Below are 14,992 nucleotides of genomic sequence, written 5' to 3'. Positions count from 1 at the left end.
TATCGAATCTTGCAGAGTTCTCCCTAGGGCAGAAACCGCGCCTTTCTTTTCTAGAAAAATGACGGTGCAGATCGCGGCTCATCTGGGGCACATGCTGTATAAAGCAGCAGGACCGCCAATCCCCCACCGCCGCCGCGCAGAAACCCTAGAGAGATCGCTCGAGCCCCCCGCCGCTCGTCTCCTCCTCGAACTCTCCCCCTCCCGGATCCAGGTAATGCACCGCGAGCCAATCCTCTCTCGGTAGATCTCTTCCCGCCTCGTTATCTTCTCAAACCTGTAGACGCCGTGGCCTCTGACAAACGATCGCATGTCCTTATACTTAGAGATTCTAGGCATGAGTATGTGATGCCGGTGGGTGGAGAAGGTGTCGTACAGCCGGACACGTCATCATTAATTCCAGGGTCCAGCGGTAGTGAGGCCACGGCGTCTACAGCTGTACTGAAGCTGTCATCAGCAGCCAACCATCGCTCCCTTCCATGCCTAGAATCTCTATGTATATGGAGATGCCATTGTTTGTCAGAGGTTGCCAATCTTCCTCCGTCTATCAAGATCTTGAACATTTATAGCTGCGGCAACCTTCAATCCCTATCAGGAAAGCTAGATGTCGTCCAAAGATTAAATATTTTCTCATGTAGTCGGTTGGAGTCACTGGAATCTTGGTTAGGAGAGCTGCGGTCGCTGGAAGAACTCAGGCTTCTTTCTTGTAGAAGCCTGGTGTCCTTACCGGATGGGCCTCAAGCATACTCATCTCTTAGAGTTCTTGAGATTCAATATTGTGATGGTATAAAGTTGCTTCCGCGGAGCCTACGGAGCCATTTGGATTGCCTCGAGGAGAAAGATCTAGATGCCCGGTACGAAGGTAATATTCAGTTTCCAGCTTGTTTATTTTAACAAAATGATCAGGAGCTCAATTGGTGTTGTCTGAAACGCAACTCTCCACTTAAAAGATTCTGTTAGTTATTACAAGATGTGGTATGATTTAGTGATAAAAACTTTGTGAGCGTGGTGTTTAGAACCTCTAGTCAACCGTTGATGATATATACATTGTATCGAGGACAATGCACAACTAATTCCTGTATTTATTTGCACTTTCTCCTGTATACGTACTTTCTAATTTCTTGTTGATTTGAATGCATAAATTCTAACGTCATCTATATGATCACGGCCTGATCTGCCAGAAACGACTTGGAAACGTGCAACCAGGACGCTGGCGTGCTCGAAATAGCAGATTGAGGACCTAATACCATCAAGTTTGTTTTTGAGGGGATATCACCAAGGTTTGTAATATTAGTGTTCTTGATGATTGATTTTAAATGATTGTATCTCCTAATAATGCTGACTCCCTATGAGGTGTGACTTCCTTGTAGGATCGTTGTTACCAGACCTGCAAATGATGGATTATTGTGACCGTGGTAGAATATATTACCTACGCTTTCTGACGATAATCTCCAGTGAAGTCAAGTCCAAGTCCTTGATTTTGAGCAGAAACAAGCCATAGACTGCAAGCTGAAGAATTTGTAGCATTTAGAGCTCCATGCTCCAGTTTGTTATCCTTCATTTTCTTTTCTTTCGAACTATGATGAGTTTGAGTTCAGTGTCTGCTCCAGCACAAGCGAAACACAGCTAGCACTTTCTTTTCATACACCGCTGAAGATACTCATGTTGTTGTACGTCAAGCCGTTGTTTAAGCTGCTGCTTGAAATGCACTTAAATTGCTAAATATCCCATGTTATGTGCGTATCTGATGCTGAATGGTGTGCAGGGTGATTCTGTGCAGAGGTCTCGTTGTTAAGCAGCAAAGCAGGGGATGGAAGGAACAGAACAGAGAGACACGAACTCCTCTGCCTCTGAACCCAGCTCCTCTGTATCTCCTTGCTTGCGGCCTACTGGCAACCTCTGATCTAAATTCTCCCCGAATTCTCCTTGCTTGCAGCGGCGCTCAGAAGGTGCTCGTCGAAATGACACTGGCGCCAAAAAACAATGTTCAGTTGAGCTAACGTTGAGTTCAAGCGAGTTCATCATCGACGGAGTGTGTTCCAGCCGGTTATCGGCTGAGCAGATGGCATATCCGCATATATCGGCGACGACCGCGAGCGGTGTGTGATCCATCATCCGTCGTTGTCCTGAAGGCCATGAACTGGCCCCATCCTCACCAAGAACAAGGACTGGCCTCTCCTAATGAAGGTCAAGCTCCAGGAGCAGCCGCCTCTGCAACATCACCTACACGTCGGCCGAACAGACGCTAGTTTTCATCGGTTTGCATCTCCGTTTGTCTGCCAACTACACGCTATGCTTCGTATATGGCTGTGTCTTGATTTGCGGTATCACGTATGAAACTGGCGTGGTAAGCCATAATGTACTTCGTCCGTCCTAAAATACAAGGTATCGAAGGGTTTAAAATTTGTACCTAAATAAGATATTCTAACATATTTTGAAAAGTAATTATTTCTAGCCGGCCATGCAATCAGCAAAATAACAACCAAATAAGGCATTAAATAGGAGTACATGCGTTATTTTCTCATCTCTTTAATCTATCGTAAAAATAAAAGGATGCCCTATATTACGGGATAAAGGGAGTATCTCATCACCCCTCTAGCTGATGTGGCACTTTAATAATAATGAATAAACTGGCAGTTGGAAATAGAAATAGTCTAAGTATATTTTTTAGACGCTCAAGACAATATCTATTATATATTTTATAATAATTGCAGTTCCTGAAACCTTTCACAATTGGGGTTAGTTCAGATCTCGCTTGGTTTTATATTTATTCTTTTTCCACTAGATACCATGAAAATGATTGTTTAATTTAATTATAATTTTTTAGCATACTACTCCCTCTGTTCTAAATTATAATTTATTTTTATTTTTCTAAACATATAATTTTTATTATATATCTAGATATAGCTCTGTCCTAAATTATTATTTATTTTAATTTTTCTAAATATATAATTTTTACTATGTATCTGATATAGTTAGTGTAGATATAGACGTATAATAAAAATATATGTATTTAGAAAAGATGAAACGAACTATAATTTAGGAAAGAGACAGTATTTTGCTTCATATAAATCAGGTACAAAATGACTGAGCCATTCTCTCAAAAACTAACAACGATATTTAATCTTTAGTTTTAACCATATTTAGTACAGCACAAACTGACAATAACACAGTGCCCGCGCACGTGCTGCTCACGTAGGACACAACCGCCAGCTCACTCCTCCACGTCACGCTCATGCGGCGACGCTCCCCAAGCGAGCTGGGAGCCTGCCTCGCAATCTCCGCCACCTCATCGAAGAAGGTTGTCACGCGCCACCGCATCTCCCTCCACTCCGCTCCCACATCCACTCCCCCGCCACCGCCACCGCCATGGCCGCCGCCGCGCACTCCCTCCTGCACCCACCAACGGCCCGCAAGGGCCCCGCGCCCTCGCCCCTCTCCCATCCCTCCCCTTCCCCCTTCCTCCGCTTCACGGCCGCCACGCGCCCCCGCCTACCCCACCTCCACCGCCTCCGGTCACGCGAGGATATGCGCCGACTACTTTGGCGACAAACCGGTGTACACCGATAAGCAGTTCACGAGGAAGTATGATCGTATTTATATTTTTTTTTACAAATTAGAACACAATCTGAATGTAGAAAATATTATTACGCAGGTTCCGTATGCGTCGCCCCTTGTTCGAACGCATTGTTGAACGGTTGAGAACATGGGATAGGTACTTTGATCTAAACTACGACGCCGTCGGGCGGGCGGGTCTGAGTGGCCTGCAGAAATGTGTTGCGGCAATCCGTGTACTTGCATATGGTCTGCCTCATGACATCGTCGACGAGTACGTGCGCATCGGCGAGTCCACCACCTGTGAAGCTGTGAAGAAGTTCTGCGAAGGCATCATTGCTTGCTACAAGGATCAGTACCTTCGTCTCACCAACCCCGACGATGTTCGCCGGATATTGGACAGGAACAAAGAACGCGGATTCCCCGGTATGTTGGGGAGCATCGACTGTATGCACTAGGAATGGAAGAACAGCCCGACTGCCTGGAAGGGCATGTACACGGGTCGTGGTAAGTCACCCACAATGATTCTTGAGGCAATCGCAACGAAGGATTTATGGATTTGGCATGCTTAGTTTGGCCTCCCTGGTAGTAACAATGACATTAACGTTCTTGATCGCTCACCGGTTTTCAAACCTCTACTTGAGAACCAAACTGTACCTGTGTCATTTGAAGTGAATGGCCATAGATACAATATGGGCTACTACTTAGCTGATGGTATCTACCCGGATTGGCCGGCCTTTGTCAAAGCTCCAAGGCACCCCAAGGATAAAAAACAAGAGGAGTTCAAAAATGCATAAGAAGCTGCTCGCAAAGATATAGAGAGGGCATTCGGTGTTTTGCAAACCAGGTGGGGGGTAATTAGAGATCCTGCATATGGCTGGAACCATGAACAGTTAGGAGAAATAATGACCGCATGTATCATCCTACGCAACATGATCATTGAAGACGAGGGTCCACTTGCGGAGGACAATGACTTCATCCAGAAGGGTTCTGTCCCTCTTGCGGATCCTACCACTGAAGGTGTTGCTACCGATCGTCATCAGTTTGTCACAACTAGAGCAAATCTTGAGGACAAGAGGATGAGCAGCAAGCTCCTGAGGGACCTTATTGAGCACAATTGGAACACACATGGAAGCCGTGCCGTGTGATGTGTCTGCAGATGTAACCGAGTGGGTGGTGTGTGTTTGTATCTTGTTTCACTCATTCAGTTCAAATAAAGTTGTTGGCAATTGAATTAACCGAGTGGGTGGTGTGTGTTTGTATCTTGTTTCACTCATGCAGTTCAAATAAAGTTGTTGTCAATTGAAGAGAAATAATAATCAGGAAGTTGACAAACAGAAGTTGTTGGCAATTGAAGAGAAATGAAAACCCTTAATTATTCAATATATCCGAACAAAAGTTGACAATCAACATCCATGCACTTGAATAGGAATGATAATCATAAAAATAAGAGGGACAGAACCACAGGATAATCAACATTCAGGCGTCGGCAGCGTCTCTTTCTGCAGCAAGCTTGGCCATGATCTTCTTCTGCTCAACCTCATACCACAGACGGAGAGGCGGCAGCGGCGTATTCAAATCTTTTGCAAGTATATCCCTCTCCTCTGCCCTCTCCCGTGCGCGTGCTTCGTTTTGTGCTTTCTTCTCCTCAATATCAAGCCTCCTTCGTTCCATAGCCACCTTTTCTTCCTCTATTGCAAACAATCTCTCTTGTTTTTTTCTCCAGCTGCTCTTGTTTCTTTTCCAGAGCTTCTCGGTTTGCCCTTGCTTCTTCCTTCATCACGTCGTTCTTCTCCTGCAGAATGAGCTGTAGAGTCTGGAAGGCATTACCGATATCAGTGGAAGAAGATGACGATGAGGAGCCTCTCCTTTTTGCAGCCTTGGTTGTATCCCATCCAGGTGGGCATTTTCCAGCACTAACAGAGGGCTCATCTGCTGGTTCGCCAGGATTAGGCACCTCGACGTCGACAATTCCAGGAGTTCCTTTGTAATGCCGCACATCCATCCACTTCGGTTCAAACTTTAGGATGTCCCAGCAGTGCATCAGCCTGAAAGGCTTTTTCTCCCACTTGTGGTACTCTGCTATAGCATGAGACGCCTACAAAACATGGAAGGTGGCATAATTGTTAGATAATTTGGAGCCCACTAATTTGGAATAATTACAAAACCAGTAAACAGATTACCTTGTCATTGTCAGACCACCCACTGACGTTCTTATGCTGGGCCTCGCACCAGTATTTAGAGAATTTGGAGCATGTTTGCTTGATCTTATCATATCTGCTCTGCAACCCGCACCGACATCGCTTGTTAAGATCACCACGCTGCTTGTTGTATAGTTTGTAAACACGGACCCAGAAGCAATCTCCTGTCTGATCAGTATTAACAATTTCATCACAGCTAATTGCCAAATATGAACGCAGAAGCAAGACATCCTCATCATGAGAGTAGTTGCTACCCCTTACTCCGTCACCATCTCCTTCACCTTCACTATCAAAATCAACATCTTCACCATCACCCTCACTGTCAACATCTACGGGTGCATCTTCTCTGGGTGCTTCTTGTCTAGTTGCTTCTTGTCTAGATGCTTGCTTCTGGGCAGGTTTTTTGCCACTGACCTTGCGCCTACCCCTTCGGCCTCTCTTCCCAGAACCCTCAGCGACTTCGTGGCATCATTTGTGGGTACATGAACTGTGACATGTATGGCTGCATATGAAGTTGCACGGGTGGTTGCATATGTGGGTGCTTATGAGCCTGCATTGGAGGTGGCGTGGGCTGCTGCATTGGGGACGCCATGTGCTGCTGCATTGGGGATGAAGTTGGTTGCTGGAAGAATATTGGCAGCATTTGGCACTCAGGAGAGTAGTTACCAAATGATGACCTCCGTTGCATAATCTCAACAAAAGAGCAATCAAAATTTTGAGTGTCCTGGGATTTCTTTGGATCCATCCTGAATGCAAAGAAATGCGGCAAAAAAATTGATTTTAACCATTGGTAAACACGGATTAATCCTAGAAGCTACCAGATCGGTACCAAATCGCAATCAAAGGTTGAATCGGACGCGCAAACAGAAGGGACAACTGGATCTCGAGCTATGGAATGCATGATTCGAAAATAGAAGGTGGGGAAACTGGATCTCAAGCGGTACCTGGACTTGGCGTTGGCGTTGCTCGTCGACGACTGGCTCTCGACGGACTCCGTCTTGGAAGGAGAGTCGGGCTCCCGTAGCCGCTTCCTGGTCCGTGTCGATGGGGCAGCCGCCGGTGGCTCCGGGACTAGGGCAGGCGACGCCGGCTTCCGGCTGGCCAGCTGCTTGCGGGAGGGGCGCGGACTCGCTTCTTTGTTGCCGCTGCCGGCGGCGCTTCCCGCTCGCTCCGCCAGGAGACGAGTCGATTCGCGCCGGATATTTCCCTCGGAAGCCGCGAAATCAATTCGGGAGCGTTGGAGAGAGCGCTGGGAGGCATGGCGCAGCCTACCAATTGCGTCTGATTTGGTGCGGTGGTGCTCAGTACGTCAACTTTGGCCTTTGTTTTAGCGCAGCGCTGCGGGTGTCTTTCCACAAAAAGGTGCGACAAAGTGGTTTGGCGCTGCGCTAAACAGGCGCGATGCGGATAGTCTAAGAACGGTGGTGGAGCTAGCGCTATTTGCCGCTGCCTAGAAGGTTTGACGTGTGCGCTGCTGCCAGTTTCTAGATACAATCATACAAGCCGACACTGGTCGCCATTCTTTTCCATGGAAGCGAGCGAGAGAGAAGGACGCCGAGAACGCCGGATGATGGACCACACGCTGGATTTAGTGGCATGCTACCACGGCGCCGTGAAAGAGGAGGTGGCGTGCGGCGCTAATTTTCGTACAGAAGAATAAATGCCGACAGGCTGTCCTAGTCACCTAAACTGACCGATTATTCCATTACATGCTATATGAAAATTTTCGACAGGGACGTAAGCTAAGCAGGTTACCAGACATTTTCCGCTAAGGAATTATGGAATGCGAATTAAATTGACTGTAATTTCAAACGAATATATGCAAACCTGTGAGAATTGCAGCATCATTGGGCGGAAGAGAGGGAAAAAAAGGAAAAATCATGAGGATTGGGATGTCCCTATCGATTTACCTTACGCTGCAGAGCTGGTAGAAGAGGTCAATGGGGTACACCCTGTCCTCGCCGGCGAAGTAGATGAGGCCAAGGGAACGCGGAGCTGCTCGATGCGGCCGAGCGCCGCATTCCCCTGGCACGGGCCGCGCCGCTCCACCGGGGTCGCGGGTCGCGGCGGGAGGCAAGGCGGGTCCGCGGGGCAGCGCACGGGCGCTCGACGACGAGCCGGAGCGGCGGCGGGCGGGACGAGAAGGTCAGTACTGCGACAGCCATGGCTTCCGGATTTTGGAGGAAGGGGAAGGAGGCTGACTTGTCAGTGTTCACATCGATGGCGAGCAGCAGCGACGGGAAGAACTGAATCCGCAGGAGGCCCACTTGACGGTGTTCACATACTCATGCCTAGAATCTCTAAGTATAAGGACATGCGATCGTTTGTCAGAGGCCACGGCGTCTACAGGTTTGAGAAGATAACGAGGCGGGAAGAGATCTACCGAGAGAGGATTGGCTCGCGGTGCATTACCTGGATCCGGGAGGGGGAGAGTTCGAGGAGGAGACGAGCGGCGGGGGGCTCGAGCGATCTCTCTAGGGTTTCTGCGCGGCGGCGGCGGGGGATTGGCGGTCCTGCTGCTTTATACAGCATGTGCCCCGGATGAGCCGCGATCTGCACCGTCATTTTTCTAGAAAAGAAAGGCGCGGTTTCTGCCCTAGGGAGAACTCTGCAAGATTCGATACGAGCCCTGGATGATGCAGAAAGCTCGCGACAAGCGCACTTATATAGGCTATGCCGAATGAAGTTGGGCCGATGGGCCGAGTGTTAGGTTTTGGTGTCCCTGAACTCCTGTAAAGTAGGACGGGTCAAATGGATTTTGTCAAAAAAAAGAAGTGCTCTAAATTTTTTTCTTAGGAAAGTTATATTATATGCACAACTAATAAAAATCGTAAAATCTGGTTAATATTAGAAAATTCATAGAAATTCGTTTTAGCTGTGGGAAAAAAATATGAAACCAATTTCATCTTTTCCTAAAATCGTGCTTTTATCTTCTGGTGCCTAGGTTTGAGCTATTTATCTCTTCCACGAATCCAGTTTCATAATTTTTTTCCTTTAAAATCATGATGATCTTTTAAACTCAGTAGTGTTTCTTTTCTTCACAGCTTTCGGCCGCGGTGTGGTGTCGCTGTCGCCTACATCGAGTGTCTGCAGATGCAGATGATCTCCATGGTAAGCTGCATTCGCCGTGCTAAACGCTTGGTGAGGCTGAGGCGTAGCATCTTGGGATCTTCAGGATGGATCTAATTACGAGACAAGGACCGGATGCTCTATCCAGTCTGCATCCGAGTGGCCACACTAATGAAAGAGGTGATGAAGTAACTACACAATTATCATTTTATCAATGTATCATGTGGCAAGAGCAGGCAGCTTTAGTCAGGGGCCTAACAAAGAGTATGGCTGACGAGCTTGACAATCCCAAGTATGCTGCCCTACCATGAAAGAGGCTAGTGCTATCAAGACAGCATACCTCAGTTTTCGTCGCAAACATGTGCGTACCAACCAAGCGTATAAGAATCAACGAGGCAGATTCACCGTAGAGCAACACAATAGAGAACATCTATGAACATTGAGGTATCCAGTTCTTAATATATGATGGAAAACTCTGGTTCACCAGTAAACACCAACCAGCATAGCAACCTACGGCTGAATTACTACATATCAGGAACATAGCAGTCTTTTCTGGTGCTTTGCAACATAAAACAAGGTTAAAATCCAAACATCGCAACTCTGATTTTCCTGCCCAAAGACACAATTTTGATGACCGCACAGCTTAGTCGAAGAGGCTGAAGCCCATGTCCTGCAAATGCATACTCAGAATAGTTAATTTTTTGTACTTAGTTCAACATGAAGGAACAAAAATAATACCAAAGAACTGGCACAACCATATGACATTCAAGTGAGATGGCATAAGATTATTGAATAGTCCAAAAACAGAGCAGCATGAGGTCTTCATCGTGAGAGGGAGTAGAAATGTTGCAAAAGAAATGGGAATCGGCAGCAAGAACAGTAAGCTTACATCATCACTTTCTTCCTTCTCCTCCACCTTCTCTTCTTTCTTCGCCTCAGCTGCAGGGGCAGCTCCACCAGCAGCAGGGGCAGCTGCCGCAACAGCCACACCGCCACCACCGCATGGGACGGAAGCAAACTTCTCCCTGCCCGCAGCAATGAGCTCAGTAATGTCTTTGCCGCTCAGTTGGGACAGCAGGAGCTCCATCTTTTCATTGTCGATTTCACAGCCAACTGCAGCATATGCAATAAATAGAAATAGGAGGATTAGATGCTTCTGCAACACATATATCATGTGCAACTAGTAACATGCAAACACTAAAGCATGGTTTACTGGATCATCATTGTGATGAATTCATACACCACAAATGCAAATTACAGAAACCACGCTTAAATTTCTTAAATTGCCAATTAACATAAACAACCCCATTAGGGGAAATCCTATATTCAATGAGCAGGCATGTTTTTTTTCGTTAAAAAGGCAGAACTAATAGTTAAAGATACATAGGATCCGTTCCTGTCCTTGAAATGGAACATTTTACCAGATTCCAGAATGGCCGACAGATCCTCGGCAGAGGGGCTGGGGTTGCCAGCGAGGACAGCAAGCAGATAGGCAGCAACAAACTTCATCCTGCTCAAACCATGAACAATCATGTAGTTAGGCCCTAACTTTTAGTTATTTGGTCTGACTAAGTGAAGAAGTGATAAAACTACCAACTCAAGTACTTAAAAGGGAAATCAAAATAAAATCAAATAAGCAGAGCAATGAATATATCATCTGAGTAAAAAAAATCTAAACCATGAATACATGCTAATAGTTTAGTTGAAGGTATCAGGGTTCAGAGCACAATGCAACCAGAACACAAGATCACAATGGACATCATTGATACCTCAAGTGAAACAACCAAACTAGTTGGTAAATGTCTACCGCAAAAACACTAATCAACGTTTATGCTGAAGAACAGAACAAATCCTGCCTAAGGAACAAATATTGACTAAGCTTTTCTCAACTAGAGACCCAAGGCAATAAACAGTTCAAGACATGTTCAACATGGTTCAAGCGATTCATCCAGTTCACATACCAGGACACAGCGCAAAGAATTAGCATCCGATCCGAACAACCGGCAAGGTAGCATGACTAGTATGTTTTTCACCAGAACCTATACTACACGGCATCATCAAAATACGCACATTGGACCTGGCCGGCTGGCCCGGCATCGACTGCAGCGGGCCAACAGCTACAGCGGGATGACAATATCGTCGAGAGATGTAGCAGGAGAGAATTCGGCGCGCGATGCCGTTACCTGGATCTGGGAGGGAGAGCGCCCGAGGAGGAGACGAGCGGCAGCGGCGGCGGTGGCGGTGGCTGAGGAGCGGTCTATGCTCTAGGGTTTCTGCAAGGCGGCGGCGGGGGGCACGGCGGGGCTGGTTTTATACAGCACGTGGCCTGGACGGGCCGCGATCTGCGCCGTGCATTAGATATCAGAAGGCCCGGTTTCTAAATCATGGGCCTCTCCCCTGCTGGGCGCGTGGGCCAAAATCGTCAGGGCTTAGCTGTGTGAGCTGCGCGCTCTCTCTCTCTCTCTCTCTCTGATGAAAAATTTATATGGGCCCTGGATAAAGAAGGCTCGCAAGATTGCTCATCCTCATCGATCACGCGCCGCCGGAGCAGGTCCCTCGCGGGGCGGCCGACGCAGCTCCCCCGCGGTGCGGCAGCAGCAGCGAGGCGCATTTCGGTTCCGGTCGGTGGCTGCTTGGTTAGCGGGAGCTGCAGTTTCCGTGCGCCCGGGCGAGCTCGGCGGCGTGCGCCCCGGCGAAGGCACAGAGCTTGGATGCGCCGGTCGATGCAGCGCCGGAGCACAGCGCTCGGATGCAGCACCGGAGCTACCGGAGGGAGGAGAAGGACGCTGTAAGCTCACCTTTAGGAAGGAGGAGGTGATTTATTTTACGCAAGACAATACATCCAACCAAAAATGACCTCATCGCATCTCCTTCATTTTTCTCTTTTTTTACATCTCCTTATCCAGGCTAGAGCTTCTTTTCTTTTCTAATTGCTAGCCGGGCTACATACAAAGCAAGAAAATGAGGGAGGCAGCTGCCACATACCACACTGCACAATAGATCTAGCTTAACAAACTAGACTCCAAAGTGATAAAGAACACGGCTATCAAATTCCAGTGAACATGTTGACAACAACACAGTATCTCTTCGCTCAAAAGGCAGCGAATCTCTTTAATTATTTAATCGAGCACCCCTTCAAGGTAAGCAGCATATCAAAGTATCCGAACCGTCCAAAAAGAAAATGGCAGTGCTTGCAAAAGCCTCTCTGGAAATAGCTAGTCTTTTCAGTTTGCATCCAGAAGAAGGAAGATCCAAACCAAGCAGTACTTGTGCAGAATTAGTTTTGTACCACCGAAGTATCAACAAAAAGAAAAACAGCAACTAATAGATAGAGTATAATGGATGTTGTCCCCTTAGATCCTGTAAAGCTGCATCCACACATCATGCACGGGTGGCGTGCATCATGTTATTAGCAAGCTTGCTTGCTTCAAGGTTTCGAGTTCCCTAATGATAATGATGTGTGTGCACTAGAGAAGGCGTCTCAACATAATGCTCTTAAAAAGGCATGCATCAATCATTAGGACTTAACACCATTATTAGGTAGCACAACACAATCCAAACGTGTGCCTCTTTCACATGTTTAGTACTCTGTGTACCTCCTCAATTTGTTCCTCCAGTAACAAAAGACTCGGCTCCATATGGATGATGCTTGTTTATTCTTGGACCAGTAAGCTCCAGAATATAGATGGATTTATCAGCATTCAAAACTTGCAAATTCTGATGAAAGAGGTCACTTGCAGTGGATTGTTGTAGTCTGCGCTTTCTACTAGTCTCTTTGGACCTTGGCCCCACCATTCAGCTGTTGTTGGATCCCATCCTCTACACTTTTCCAGGGCAACTTGTGTGCTGCGCGTATCCCCTTCTCTAACCTTTTCCTTTCGTCTACTCATCCTTTTTGACCGGATCGGAACTCCACTGCCGTCGTGGTCATGACCACCGGGACGGACGGGCTAAGTGCTCAACAAGAACGAAACCCCTGAAGAAAACTACAAGATGGGCCGTACGTGTGAAGGGCACTTCGACGGTCTTGCGAGTTCAGACGTCGCTGCCGATGGAGCAGTGGTGTTCACTAGTGTCCAGCCAAGTCTCTGTCTATGGATTGATGGAGATCAGGCTCTAGCTAGCTATCCAGTTATCCATGCCGGAAACATGGAGATGTGGGGGCACATGATGAAATAATGGGGACGGTGATGATATGCCACTGTGTGGTGCTGTTTTAATTTGTTTCTCTTGGGAAAATTTGGAAGATCACATTGCAAAGGGCGCGGTTTTCAGCCATATTTACCGCAACACCCAGCTTCTGAGACTGACGTGTAGGGGCAGGTTCCACAGGCTAGTGATACATAGTGGTATAATGGTCCTTTTTGTCTGCTTTGATTATGTTTTTTTTCCCGGTAATGCTAGGATTAGGATGTCCGACGTGCAGAAAAAATCGGATGCTCTGACGACCCATGTTGCAAGAGACAAGTACCGATGTTAATGTTGCGGTGGAAATTTTTCACCCTTGAATCTAATATTAGAGCCATTTGTATACATATTTTTTCAATATTGGAAGCGTTGATTTCTGACGTTGCAACTGGTATCTATTAAATCTATTAAGGTTGCGACGGACCGTCCGACGAAGAAATTCTGATCAGACGTCCAGACAATGGCAGTGCCGGGTTTTTTCTTTCTGACAGGCATGCCTTCGCCTGTACCAACATTCTCAACTGACTCCCGGTAGCAGCTCAGATACATAGGTCATGCATGCATGCTTGCATGGTGAGAAGGAGCACACTTATTAGTAACAACTGATCATTGGTGCTTGCAATTAACCTTGCTCAAGGTGGTCATCGTCGCTCCATCGGTCATCATCGTATACACCATTTCACCCCCTACAGATTAAAGCGGAAAAGCTCCGCCCTCGCCCTGCCCTTTTGGAAAGAAAAGCCGAGCCGATGATTAGTACTAGATCAGAGTGTTGTTACCTCAATTAACTAGCCAATGCAACCACGAATCATCAAGATTCATCCTTTCGAAGACTAAGATAGAATATCTCGAAACCCTTCTGAATAAAGGAAACAAACAAGTCACAAATAAGGCTAACAGTACGGCCGGCACGACGCCTCGATCTTCAAACACATTGTTTTCAAAGTTAGTTATGCATCCGAATGAAGAAAGTTGGTAAACAAACATTGCTTGGAATATTCTAGTTTGTTTTAGTTCACGCATACCATGAGCATTTAGCTACCAATGCAAATTGTATGCACGCATCTAGGGGACCGTAATCGACATCGATCGCCACATCCGTACTGGATATGGATCGACAGCGATACGTACTTGCTTAGGCAGTGTTTGGATCCAAAGTGCAAAAGGATAAAAGAGCAAAAATTTTGCCATTTGCCAAAAGTGGCAAAATTTTTGGCATTAGTGATGTTTGGATCCAAATGGCAAAAGTTTTGGCAAAAACTCATTTAAACCCCTTTTCTCCCTCTCCTATCCCGCAGCGCCAGGCGGCGGGGTGAGGCGCCGGGCGGCGGGGGTGCCGCGCGGCGGAGGTCGGGCGGATGCGGGATCGGGCGGGATGCGAGATAGGGTTGCTGTTTTTGCTGTTTCTCTTTTGCCATATGTTTTTGCTGTTTCCCTTTTGCCATAGGGTGTCTGGGTCTAAATGAAAAAAAAGAGCAAATTTTTTGCTATTTGCCCTTTTGCCAAAGGATCCAAACAGGCCCTTACTTTGCTTACTTTACTTTTTACGTGCTTTCTCCGTTCCAAATTATATATAGGTACTTTGTTGCTTACAAATTATTATTATTAGTTATTTTCTGACTGAGCACATCATTCTTCTATATATATATATAACAACAAATGCTATATACTTACGAAAGTCAGAACAGTCTAAAATTTTGAAACGAAGGTAGTATAAAATGCATTGCAAAATGTAAGATGGAAAGCTCCATCCAGCAGCCATGATCAACAGTCAAACTAACACATTTAGCTAGTGTACTCACCGATGCATGTACATACCCCCTTGATCGAGCGACCTGATGAATGCTGCTCCATGGGTTGCAGAGATTAATTTAAGTTACCAAATTACTTCATCTCTCGAGTCCAACCAGCATCCATCCATCCATCCATCCATCCATCCAAATTACCCCCAGTCCCTGTTTACTGTGCGTGTGCGCTGAGTT

At 46.7% G+C, this 14,992-nt stretch overlaps 2 protein-coding genes across 2 annotated transcripts; both read right to left on the bottom strand.

Moving 5' to 3' along the window:
- Positions 1–5,206: 5,206 nt before the first annotated feature.
- LOC112880106 lies at positions 5,207–6,082 on the bottom strand. The gene is made up of 3 exons (XM_025944590.1): positions 6,023–6,082; positions 5,736–5,921; positions 5,207–5,650 (listed from the first exon to the last, which is right to left on the bottom strand). Exons 1-3 carry the CDS (start codon positions 6,080–6,082, stop codon positions 5,207–5,209), a joined length of 690 nt encoding a protein of 229 aa, XP_025800375.1.
- A 3,147-nt stretch (positions 6,083–9,229) lies between these two features.
- LOC112879343 (60S acidic ribosomal protein P2A) lies at positions 9,230–11,158 on the bottom strand. The gene is made up of 4 exons (XM_025943579.1): positions 11,006–11,158; positions 10,244–10,332; positions 9,712–9,935; positions 9,230–9,492 (listed from the first exon to the last, which is right to left on the bottom strand). The coding sequence occupies exons 2-4, from the start codon at positions 10,329–10,331 to the stop codon at positions 9,466–9,468; spliced, it is 339 nt and encodes a 112-aa protein (XP_025799364.1). The 5' UTR covers position 10,332; positions 11,006–11,158; the 3' UTR covers positions 9,230–9,465.
- Positions 11,159–14,992: the final 3,834 nt, after the last annotated feature.

Source organism: Panicum hallii, chromosome 2, assembly GCF_002211085.1.
Source record: "Panicum hallii strain FIL2 chromosome 2, PHallii_v3.1, whole genome shotgun sequence".
In the NCBI taxonomy this organism is placed as follows: Eukaryota; Viridiplantae; Streptophyta; class Magnoliopsida; order Poales; family Poaceae; genus Panicum; species Panicum hallii.
Note: the sequence above shows the minus strand (reverse complement) of the source record. Positions and strands in the feature narration are given on the sequence as shown.

Bases quoted from the DNA above. Each gene is read 5' to 3' on its own strand.
- LOC112879343 (XM_025943579.1), bottom strand. From the start codon at position 10,331: ATGAAGTTTGTTGCTGCCTATCTGCTTGCTGTCCTCGCTGGCAACCCC. The intron at 9,936-10,243 runs GTAAAATGTTCC...CATATGCTGCAG, and splicing joins GTCGGCCATTCTGGAATCTG to TTGGCTGTGAAATCGACAAT. The intron at 9,493-9,711 runs GTAAGCTTACTG...ATGCATTTGCAG, and splicing joins AGAAGGAAGAAAGTGATGAT to GACATGGGCTTCAGCCTCTT.
- LOC112880106 (XM_025944590.1), bottom strand. From the start codon at position 6,082: ATGTTGACAGTGAGGGTGATGGTGAAGATGTTGATTTTGATAGTGAAG. The intron at 5,922-6,022 runs GTGACGGAGTAA...AATACTGATCAG, and splicing joins TAGTGAAGGTGAAGGAGATG to ACAGGAGATTGCTTCTGGGT. The intron at 5,651-5,735 runs GTAATCTGTTTA...CATGTTTTGTAG, and splicing joins GGTGGTCTGACAATGACAAG to GCGTCTCATGCTATAGCAGA.